Raw genomic sequence first — 12398 nt, 5'->3', positions numbered from 1 at the left:
TGTACTGAAACCTTCAACCCGTTGGGTCCCATTGAAGTCCATTATATGGAGAAAAATCCTGCAATGTTTTCCTCAAAAACCTTAATTTCTTTGCGACTGAAAGAAGACATGAACATCTTGGATGACATGGGGGTGAGTAAATTATCAGGAAATTTTTATTTTGGTAGTGAACTAATCCTTTAATGCTAAACAGTTTGTATGTTGTTTGCCCTATAAATAAACCTAGTGTTTAGGGAAGCTTAACGTGAATTGGCTTAATGGCGTGAATTTGTTTGCAACTACCATTTTCAGTCATTATGAAAATAGTCATGATTTATTATTATTATTAAAAATAATAAAAGCGTCTTGGATAAAAGCGTCTGCTAAATGCATAAATTATTAAATTATAATTATTACATCAGTTTTTCATCAATGAATCCTCTGCAGTGAATGGGTGCCGTCAGAATGAGAGTCCAAACAGCTGATAAAAACATCACAATAATCCACAAGTAATCCACACCACTCCAGTCCATCAATTAATGTCTTGTGAAGTGAAACGCTTCATGTTTGTAATAAACAAATCCATCAAAACTCTTTTCCGGCTAAAATACCAGTCCTCTAGTCATAATATTGCTTTCTCCAGTATATATATTTTTAAAAAATCATCTTGTCTAAATCAGGAGAGAAATATGCACGAATCAAGCATAATTTACAAGCAATAACAGTCGAAAACAGGTCCAAATATGTTGGTAGATTTTGATGTGAAATGAGGACGGAATGGACGTTTTCACTAGAGTAAGTGTTTTTATGGATTATGTATGAATTTTACCATACATATTTGTAAAATACTATGTATATGTTTAAAATGCATAGCTGAAATATGTATTTTAGCTGGAAGCAATGGTTTGAAGTTAAAACGTCTAAAATGGATTTGTTTCTAACAATAATGCAACTTTCCGCTTGACAGGCCGTTAATTGATGGACTGGAGACGTGTCGATTACTTATGGATTACTGTGAGGTTTTTATCAGCTGTTTGGACTCCACATTTCTCCAAATCTGTTCTGATGAAGAAACAAACTCATCCACATCTTAGATGGCCTGAGGTTGAGTAAATTTTCAGCAAATTTGCCTTTGTGGGAAAACGATTCCTTTAACCACAAATGTGTAAATACTCTAATTAGGTGTATCAGACTGAGTATTGAAACTGGGTGTCTTGCGATTTTGGTCTCACTACAATGGAAGCCTCCTGCTCTATTTTATTTTCTTCTGACACATTGAACAGGCTGCAGTAGGCAGCACAGGAACTCATATTCATACACGCTTCAGACCCTCTGTAGTCAAGTACACCCACTCTATAGTAAAACAACATGGTCTAGACACAAATATAGAAGCTGACGCTTTTAAAATATCCACCTTGAATTACCTCTCTGTTTTTACAAAATGCTGTCATAGCTAAACATACTGTAAGTTTGCAATTAATTTTTAGGCATCATGGAGTCAGTAAAATTTATACAGAGGTTGTCATTTGATAAGAATATACTTTTAATTTAAATACTATAACTAGGGTGACCATACGTGCCATTTTCCCCGGACGCGTCCTGGCCAGGATTTCTATATTGCCTAAAATATCTAGGTTTTGGCTTTGTTTGCGTGTGCAGACCGATCGGTGTATGGCATCAAAGTACCATACAGACGGTTCCTTATGCTTTCCAAATGCTCTCGAGGTACTTTGATGTCAAACACTGATCGATCTGAGCCGCACTGCTTTTAAGTCGAACACACATCCTATGTACGCATAATTGCATTGCTTTGACCGTAGATCCCACCTTCTCACACGCCATGATTGGTCCATTATGTACAATGCTTGCATGTTATTGGTCAAACTACTTTTCGATCATTACCTTCACCAAGCATGAAAACAGGAAAACAAAGCCAAAACAAATCCTGGCCAGGACGCGTCCTGGGAAAATGGCACGTATGGTCACCCTACAAATATGTTGTTCATAAGAAGCATAAGAAGTCATATCCACGAGAAATGGATGTTGTTCCCTCAACATAGGATCTCGTGGCCACGACATAAAGATGTCTTTACCTCGACAAAATGAAAATGACCACAACATATTATCACGTTCCCATGAGTTAATATGACATTCCCACAAATTAATATCTCGTGGCCATGACACATTAACACGTTCCCACGAGTTAATATGTCGTGGTCACGACAAAACTAAGTGAACCAAACATGTCCCCTCCCGGTCACCGTACAAGACAGTTCAAAGCAGAACCATATGGATTAGCCGGTACACTGCTGCTCTGTTAAGTGATTTCTTGAAACTTGCCTCATCTTTCATTATATGACAGGGAGTTTTCTTCCACTCCCCCGCACCCATCAATCCATCACAGAACCTCCTGTACAACATTTACAGGGGTATTTACTGGTGCATTCAAAGCATTTTTTTATAAAAAAAGAAGATAAATATATAAAGTAGATTTAAATAGAATAGAAAGTGCTAGAGTTAGAGGGTCAAATAAAGGTGGAACAGATGTGTTTTTAGTCGTTTCTTGAAGATGGTTAAGGACTCAGCTGCTCGGATTGATTTGGGCAGGTCATTCCACCAGGAGGGAACAGTTAATGAAAAAGTCTGTGAAAGTGATTTTGTGCCTCTTTTAGATGGCACAATAATACGCCGTTCACTTGCAGAACGCAAGCTTCTAGAGGGCACATAACTCTGAAGTAATGAATTTAGGTAAATGGGTGCAGAGCCAGTGGTGGTTTTGTAGGCAAACATTAATGCCTTGAATTTAATGCGAGCAGCTACTGGTAGCCAGTGCAAATTGATGAACAGAGGTGTGACATGCGTTCTTTTCGGTTCATTAAAGATTAATCTTGCAGCGGCATTTTGGATTAATTGTAGAGGTTTGATAGAAGTGGCTGGAAGACCTGCCAAGAGAGCATTGCAATAGTCCAGCCTGGATAGAACAAGAGCTTGAACAAGGAGTTGTGTTGCATGTTCTGAAAGAAAGGGCCTGATCTTCCTAATGTTGTATAAAGCAAATCTGCAGGACCGGGCAGTTTTAGCAATGTGGTCTGAGAAATTCAGCTTATCATCAATCACAACTCCAAGGTTTCTAGCTGTTTTTGAAGGAGTTATGGTTGATGAGCCTAACTGGATGGTGAAATTTTGATAAAGTGATGGGTTTGTTGAAACCACAAGCAGTTCTGTCTTAGCCAGGTTGAGTTGAAGGTGATGGTCCGTCATCCAACAAGAAATGTCTGTTAGACATGCTGAGATGCGAGCAGCTATCGTCGGATCATCAGGATGGAATGAGAGGTAGAGTTGAGTGTCATCAGCATAGCAGTGATATGAAAAGCCATGTTTCTGAATGACAGAACCTAGTGATGCCATGTAGATAGAGAAGAGAAGTGGTCCAAGTACTGAGCCCTGAGGCACCCCAGTAGCTAGATGTTGCGACTTGGACACCTCACCTCTCCAAGATACCTTGAAGGACCTATCTGAGAGGTAAGACTCAAACCACTGGCGTGCGGTTCCTGAGATGCCATTTTCCAATAGGGTTGACAGGAGAATCTGGTGGTTCACCGTATCAAAAGCAGCAGACAGATCCAGCAAAATAAGTATAGAAGATTTGGAAGCCGCTCTTGCCAGTCTTAGGGCTTCAACAACTGAAAGCAAGGCAGTCTCGGTCGAATGTTCACTTCTGAAGCCAGATTGGTTGCTGTCCAGGAGGTTGTTCTGTGTGAGAAAGGCTGAGACTTGGTTGAACACAACTCGTTCAAGTGTTTTTACAATGAAAGGTAGACGGGAAACCGGTCTGTAGTTCTCTAAAAGAGATGGGTTAAGGGTGGGTTTCTTAAGAAGTGGGGTTATACGAGCCTGTTTAAATGTTGAGGGAAAAACACCAGTGTGAAGGGATGTGTTAACGATGTGAGTGAGTGCAGGTACAACGGCAGGAGAAATGGCCTGAAGGAGATGAGATGGAATAGGATCAAGCGGACAAGTAGTAGGATGATTAGAAAGGATGAGTTTAGAGACTTCTGCCTCAGGTTATTTTTCCTAAATTCAAATTCTCCATCCTTCTCTTCACTCTCTATTTCATGGGACCCTAAATATGTAATTTTTGTAAATTGTTGTTAAATTGTATGTAATTTTCAGAATTTCGATTAATTAGACATTTTTTTTTAATAACTTAAATTTAATTTAACCAAAAAAAAAATACAATTTGGAAAATAAAGGCCCCCTTTTTATTCTAATATCACGTCATGCTGCTCTTATTTTAGCTCCTGTAACGTAAGGGTTAATCCACAGCACACACATGAAAGCCTTTTAATGCAGCACCTGACACGACGAGAACACTAACACTTCAGCTAATGACTATAAGCATTCATTATGATAACGAGGCACTGAGATCACACTGAGAGATGGTCAGACTCACTGACGGTCATTAAACAGATAGTACAAAATAAAAACATAAGGGAACATTCATTCATATTTAATATGAAGTGAGTTTTGCGCAGAAAGCAGGTTGAGTAGAAAAATGGTTTTAAATTTCTCAGATGTTGATGAAAACAAAAGGAGATAAGCATCAGTGCTGACCGTCTCCACCTTTGTTTACGACTCAGTTGAGCTGCTTTGGACCAAGGTAACAGTCACTGGAAGCACAGACGAGGCCTGATCAAGCCCCAGAAGAGACGGTGGAAGCACGACTGTCCCTGACACGCACTAGTGCGCATGCTTAGACTCGACAGCGGAGGCACGACTACTGAGAAGATATGGGGAAGAGCAGCTCGATAGCGCAGCTGTAGGACCTGAACTCCTCCTGAAGGTCAGAGTCCTGGGGAGGGACTCCAGAGACTCTAGATGCTCAAAGGGAGGTTTCGGGGGAACAGACATGTGGTCTGGCATCGAGGGTCCCACTCCAGGATGATGCCAGAGGAGCACCCAGAGTGAGGGTGGTGTCAGATGAGCCAGAGGGAAGTCAAAGGAGTAAATCAGGTGGAACAGCACTTGCTCCTGATGCTGGTGCACAGACAGGTGCAAGGTGGAGTTATCAAAACACACCGCCTTTCTCTAAAGGACACCCATGGAGGTGTTGAGGATTTGCGATTGGTCCATGAAGTTTCCCGCTGTTCCAGAATCCACTCGGCCCTGCAGGACACCCCATTTATCACCGTGTGAGTGTGGCAGTCAGGACGGGACAGAGCTGTCAACGGTGTTGGACTGGACAGGTTTGGGCTTTTCCCAAGAAGTTGAGCAATAACGGCCAGGTTGAGTGCAGTATAGACAATGTGATTTTCATTCTTCAGTCTCACTGTGCAGGAGTCATGGGCTCTGGAGTGTGAGGAGTGAACCCTCAGGTGAAGATCCAGCTGCACAGTCATGTCTATGAGTGCTTCTAGATCTCCCACAGCCCCTCACACAGCTAATCTGTCTTAGACAGCCTCTGTGAGCCCATTCCATCCAGCTTCCGTCTGGGCCTCATCATTCACACTGGATGCCATCTACACTACGGCTGCCCGTAACATTACGTCTTATGAGGCAGTGTTCTGTGCTGCCGTCTCTCCGCTGCTCTCAAAACTGGGTGGGTAGACTAGCAGTATATTGTCATTTTCCACTTGCCTTGCTATTCACAACAACACAACCTTGTTTCTGCAAGGACGTTCACCATGTTTTCTGATGTGTTTACTTTTTACGTGGCGTGCGAACGTGAAAAAGCTACGCAAAATCCGATCTGAGCAGTCAGACTGAAAAGCATTTCCAGAAATTCGATTTGAAAAGGATTTCAAAACACATATGAATGTAGCTCAAAACGGATTTGCAAAAATTATATTTCATGTAGTTTGTTGCCATTCAGACTATGTAAACAGGGTCAGATTTCAATCAGATTTGACAGTCTGAACGAGGCTTTGGACACCTTACGGCGGAAGACAGGATGGTCAAATGCACCAGAGCACGAGCCACCCTGACCTTCCCACATAGTGGTCACCCGTGACTGAGAGGAGAGTGATGATCCTGGCCATATGTGAATGGTCCAGAGGGAAGAGAACAGCTGAAGCTTGAACATTAGGGTGCACTGGGATCAGCAGAGAAGCGCTGGGGGGTTAGAGGCGATGCATCAGGTGACTGAGAGGCGGGAGCTGATGAAGAGTCGGATGAGATTTGAGGAGATGGCAAATGCTGGGAAAAGGAATGCAAAGAGGCCAGGATTTCGGTGAGAGCACAGTCATGTGTCGCCATCCAAACCTTCTGCTGGGTGCTTGCTGCTTCATGCCAGTGGCATCATGCTGAGATACTGAGATCATTCTGTCATCAGTGGGGCTCCAACTCAAGCACAAGATGTTTAAAAATCTCACAAATTATTTTAATGAAGTCCAAAATCACTGCTAAACCCTTAAAACAAAATGTCTCAAAGTCGGTTGGTGTGTCTGTGACTGAGTAGATGTGCACGTTTGGGACCAAGTCTGGAGTCTCTATAATTAATGGTCTCTGACGCCCATAATCTTTTATGGCAGCAATAAGGAAAATAAGAAAATCAGTACAAACACATTAGGTTTTTCCAGCACCTGGTGCTTGGACCCCTAAAAATCATTACTGGCCGTTTGCCCTGCCTATTTAATATCTCAGTGAATTATCAAATAAATAAGCCAGGCTTACAGTCAGGACAAAATACAGTGACTGAAAGCAAACAGCACTCAAAAGCAAACTAAAGTAGTAGGATAAACTTCTATATGGATATGGGAGACTACATCAAATGCAATTTTTTAAGGAAAAAAAAGAGATAGATGGAAGATGACAATCAAAAGAGAGAAAGATGTCAAATTTACATGTCACGCCCTCAGTAGCTGTAATAAAAATAGAGCTTTTCTATTTTGACGATGTTAATAGCTTGGCTGTTCTGGGCTAGAGTCCTTCCCAGCACTGAACTCTTCCCTTTAGAGCGGCTGGTGTGATACGTGATGTGTATTCAACACTTCACATATTCAATAATACTTGTACAGTGAAGCTCAACTATGCAAAAATCACTGCAGCTTGACTATAACTACATGTAAAGATACTGACAGTTACTGACTAATAAAATACTACTTGGCTTTCTTAAAACCAAGACACAGTGAGGATTGAATAGCAGTGGAGGCATCCTTCACACACCGATGGAGGTGGGCATCTCGCCCCACTGGAGCACCACGTCTTTGGTGATGCGGCCGTAGGTGTTGACATACACGCCCTCGTCTTCATAACACACCAGCAGCTCAATGCCATCCGTGTTTGGCAGGATGATGATGGCATGCGACTGAATACTGGTCTGAATCTAAAGCAATGAAGAAAGAGGAAGATGAAGGGTCAGGAACACACCGCTGGACAAACTTAGATGCTTTTCACCATCAGTACATACGTGAGTTGGCAGATAAATGTCATAGACGGCTCCTGAGTCCACATCCACAGCATGAAAGCCAGAGCAGGACCCATAGATGACCTTTAACCTTTGGCCTTCTTCAACTGTGAGGTCAACCAGCAGCGGCTTGTGCACCAGATCACCGAACGACTACCACACAAAGAGGAAAACGTCTCAGGTTTGTCATTCTTTCATTGTGAGAATCTTAAAGATCACAAAAAATATCAGCATATGTCAGTTATAAGGCCCATCCACACCAACAACGATAACTACATTAGCATCCAGACCAGCGAATGATAATGTTCTGTTTATTAGTTCTGTCATCTGCCACTTTAAACGCTCAAGCTCTTGAAAGTCAGCTGGATTCTGATTGGCTGTCAATGTTGTTATCATTTATCGCTCTGAAAGCGATTCCACCGATATTGTCCCTCTGTGTTGTTATTGTTAAAGTTGTCATCTGGAGGCTAAACACTTCATAGTTATCGTTCTTAGTGTTAACAAGCGGCCTTTGTTCTGTCATTTGCAATCATTGCTAATGTTCATAGCCACTGAATGCATGTAAAGCTTCAGTGCTCGAGTGAGGAATAGGAGGTGTGGTGAGAGAGAACAACACGTCTGAAACACAAGTGGTTTGAGGGGTTAGGATGGATGGTGTTTGTGTCCGAGAGCATCAAACTAACTCCAGTCACACCTCTCCCTTACTCTAGAAACCAGCTGCTGGTCGTTGATGGAAAACCTGTCCTTCTGTCATCACGTAAACGATCACTGAAACCAAGAGTGCTTGTCTTTGGAAAATGTCACTCACAGAATTAAATCTCACGGACAATTACGTGACACTGCCGATGCAGATGATTTCATAGCTGAAAGATGAAGCCCCCCCAAAATCCCTAGATGAACCATTTTTATCAAATTAAAAATAAAGCATGCTAACATTCACTAGCAACTGTGTGTAGAAGCTGCACAATTATGCTCTCACACGAAATTTCCACCAGAACAATGTTTGCATACACATATAAACGTGTTCTTACACTTCTTCTAATGCATAGAACAAATAGCTGAAATTGCTTAAAAACATATTGCATTCTGAGTGGGTCTATCTATATCTATATCTATATCTATCTATCTATATTATAAAAAAGTGGGTCATGGCTTGATGACCATGGGAAAATGTGTGTCCCATGGCCAAACCAGTTGAGAAGCACTGGACTAGACTGACTCCTGCACAGCTCAAAACATCACGCTTGACTCACACTCACGGTCATTCTAGTGTATTCACCTTGAAAGCCATGAATTTATGGTACGGTTTGGGAGCCCACGCGTACACCTCTACTGAATTCTTCAGGGCCAGAACCAAGAACTTGATCCTCTCGTACTTCACTACAGAGAAACAAACCACACACGTCAGTGCAAGTACTGTGCGACAAATGCAGACGATCAGATCAATGCCTGATTAAGGAGCAGAAATCACAAAGCAGCACAGAATCATTCAGATATGAACACATACCAACATTGTAGTGCACACAGCCCTCTAGATCTCCTACGGTGGTCCAGCCCTGCTTCTTCTCCACCTCAGGGTCATTATGGAGGATCTTGTTCCTCAGCCAGGACAGATAGTACACCCGCAATTTATTCTTCTTCCCTACAAAAAAAAAAATTGTTCAGTTCTCTTGCTCTTTTGGTCCAAACTTACAGAACATCCAGATCAATGCTGTGTGCTGGGCTAAATGTGCTCGCTGTATATGTAGGTATGTTGTATCAGCTCATTTACTCTGAAGGGCTTTTGAAATGTGTAAAGAAGTCAAACAGCGGCACACGGAGATCCACTGCAAGGAGACGGCGGTTCCCACGCCAGTCTCATGTTTCAGTATTTGGGAGAACGCAGTTTTAGAGTTCATTTTAAACGGTCCTGTGCTGTTATAAATGAGTTAGACAGATGAATGACAGCTTATCAGCTCTATTTCATTTACATTACATTAAGCAGACGCTTTTATCCAAAGCAACTTACAAGTGAGAACAATAGAAGCAATCAGAACAACAAAAGGACAATAATATGTGCTGTGAGAAGTCTCAGTTAGCTTAACACAGTACACATAGCAAGTTTTTTTTATTTATAATGAATAAAAAGAAAACAAGCAGATAACAGAAATAGAAAAAGACTAGGGACTAGTGTCAGAGGGTCTTTCTTTTTTTTTTAAAGAAGACAAGTAGTAAGAATAGAATTAGAATAGAGAGTGCTAGAGTTAGAGGGTCAAATAAAGATGGAAGAGATGTGTTTTTAGCTGATTCTTGAAGATGGCTAAGGACTCAGCTGCTGGGATTGAGTTGGGCAGGTCATTCCACCAGGAGGGAACAGTTAATGTAAAAGTCTGTGAAAGTGATTTTGTGCTTCTTTGGGATGAACAATAAAGCGCCATTCACTTGCAGAACGCAAGCTTCTAGAGGCACATAAATCTGAAGTAATGAATTTAGGTAAAGGGGTGCAGAGCTTTTCGGCTCGTTAAAGACTACTCTTGCTGACACGTTCTGGATTAGTTGTAGAGGTTTGATAGAAGTGGTGTGACGTGCGTTCTTTTTGGCTCATTAAAGATTAATCTTGCAGCGGCATTTTGGATTAATTGTAGAGGTTTGATAGAAGTGGCTGGAAGACCTGCCAAGAGAGCATTGCTATAGTCCAGCCTGGATAGAACAAGAGCTTGAACAAGGAGTTGTGTTGCATTGTTCTGAAAGAAAGGGCCTGATCTTTCTAATGTTGTATAAAGCAAATCTGCAGGACCGGGCAGTTTTAGCAATGTGGTCTGAGAAATTCAGCTTATCATCAATCACAACTCCAAGGTTTCGAGCTGTTTTTGAAGGAGTTATGGATGATTAGCCTAACTGGATGGTGAAATTTTGATAAAGTGATGGGTTTGTTGAAACCACAAGCAGTTCTGTCTTAGCCAGGTTGAGTTGAAGGTGATGGGTCTGTCATCCATCAAGAAATGTCTGTTAGACAAGCTGAGATTTGAGCAGCTTTTGTCGGATCATCAGGATGGAATGAGAGGTAGAGTTGAGTGTCATCAGCATAGCAGTGATATGAAAAGCCATGTTTCTGAATGACAGAACCTAGGGATGCCATGTAGACAGAGAAGAGAAGTGGTCCAAGTACTGAGCCCTGAGGCACCCCAGTAGCTAGATGTTGTGACTTGGACACCTCACCTCTCCAAGTTACCTTGAAGGACCTATCTGAGAGGTAAGACTCCAACCAATGGAGTGCGGTTCCTAAGATGCCTTTTGCCAATAGGGTTGACAGGAGGATCTGTATATAACAAAATATTTTCCCCAGTTTACCACCTTGTGAGGCTGATTTGGATCTTAAGAGTGTAATGAAAGTTTCTTAAATCCCACAGCTGTTTCAAAAGCGTCTGTGTGTGTAATGGAATATTTCACCACGTCTAAACATGATAAACTACAGCATGTGTTAGCGCAATATTCAAACAGCATTTGCACAATTGCTCAGTTTTAAACTGATCACAGTTTCCACATCACACGTCATGTCTGAGACTCGACCACAGAGACAGAAACAGAGGAAAATACAGGAACTACATTGTGCTTGTATTCGAGAGAACCAAATAACACGAGAGGATGTTACGCAACAGCGAAGTGACACTGAAATATGCCTGCTGTCACACGAACACACAGAAACAACCTCCCTGCCTTCTGTGCTGTTCACTATCCAGAGATCACGCGTGTTAAAGTGAGGCTGCGTTACCTGATATCGTCACGAGCACATTGAGTCCCTCCAGAACATCCATCTGCTGGAAGCGTCTGCGGCTTATGAGCGGGTAGACTTTCCCCTGACCGCTGCGATCCAGCAGCATGAGGCCGCTCTCCGTCCCAACCAACAGATTCACACCTGAAGAGAAGACAGAAAGACAGGGAAACACGTCTTCAGACAGTCCTCTGACGTCCCAATCACACTGACATGTACAAAATCACTGAAACCTAAGTCACACTGCCTATGTTTGATGGCCAGCGGTGATTCAGTGACCACAAAGCACACACAAGCATCCAGAAACCACCTCAAGATGACTCGCTGATCTCATTACTGATGCAGTAATATGGGTCTTCAATCATGCTTTTCTGGCATCATCAACACACTCCAGTAAACTGGAACTTGAGTGTTAATTCACACGACACTGTTCAAAGCCTACTTTTCTTCTGCAATGTCACGCATTTCTGAAACCCAAAAAATTTTCATGCAGTTTTTTTTTTATACACAAGGACTTGACTGGATGGTGAGAAGTTTCTGTCTGTGCTGTGCAAGCTTCTGTCACCATGACCAATTCCTCATATGTGTAAACATACCTGGAAATAAAACTCTGATTGTATGAAGGATGGTTTGAAGGCAGAGAGCCGAAATAGAAAGTTGTTTCAGAGTCTTGTTGTGATATACACAGCACACAGGCCTGATTTTTCTGTGATTTGAGAAGAAGCAGTCTGTAGTGTCGTTGTGTGTTTCTGTAGTACTGGATTCATAGCTGCTGTAATTGAAGACTGAACCGCACTTCTTTCACTGCTAAGAGCAAATCCTGCTGGAGTTTCACTTCACTACTTCAGGTTTGAGAGTCAGTGTCAGCTCTTAGGTAACTAGTGAACAACTCATCAAAATAATGCTTTGCACATGTAACAAATAAATGCTAAAACGTGCACTGACATATCAATATCACAGAGCCTTGGTTCCTCTGATTTTGGTGATTGTTTGTTCCTGCCCTTACGGTCAGACTCTGGTGGTCGATTCTGTCTTTTGGGTCAGGAATCATGACATGCTCTTTGTGGGCTCTGGTTTTTAACATCACTCACCCCAGAGAGCAGCGCACAGGATCTCTGAATTGAACCTCTTCTTGTACTTGCGGATCTCTGGCGTGTCGTTCTGTGGCCGTGTGTTGACAGGATTGACGTTGACCACCGATCCCTTACGAGACGCGTCCTGCCGCAGAGCCTCCTGCAGTCGAGCGTCATTACTGTAACCTGA

The 12398-nt window shown here is 42.2% G+C and overlaps 1 protein-coding gene across 2 annotated transcripts in view; it reads right to left on the bottom strand.

The window, feature by feature from the left end:
- Positions 1-12398, bottom strand: part of LOC107726154 (mitogen-activated protein kinase kinase kinase kinase 4-like) — a 45321-nt gene that overhangs the window by 2262 nt on the left and 30661 nt on the right. For both annotated transcript variants that reach the window (XM_016535664.1, XM_016535665.1), the window contains 6 exons: positions 12227-12394; positions 11136-11279; positions 8892-9026; positions 8664-8764; positions 7388-7537; positions 7144-7303 (listed from right to left, as the gene is read on the bottom strand). In XM_016535664.1, coding sequence (XP_016391150.1) covers positions 7144-7303; positions 7388-7537; positions 8664-8764; positions 8892-9026; positions 11136-11279; positions 12227-12394 — 858 coding nt within the window. The remainder of the gene's footprint in view (positions 1-7143; positions 7304-7387; positions 7538-8663; positions 8765-8891; positions 9027-11135; positions 11280-12226; positions 12395-12398) is intronic.

Source organism: Sinocyclocheilus rhinocerous, unplaced genomic scaffold (genome assembly GCF_001515625.1).
Source record: "Sinocyclocheilus rhinocerous isolate Xijiao unplaced genomic scaffold, SAMN03320098_v1.1 scaffold5295, whole genome shotgun sequence".
Classification (NCBI taxonomy): Eukaryota; Metazoa; Chordata; class Actinopteri; order Cypriniformes; family Cyprinidae; genus Sinocyclocheilus; species Sinocyclocheilus rhinocerous.
The sequence above is the reverse complement of the archived record's forward strand: the minus strand, read 5'-3'. Positions and strand labels throughout refer to the sequence as shown.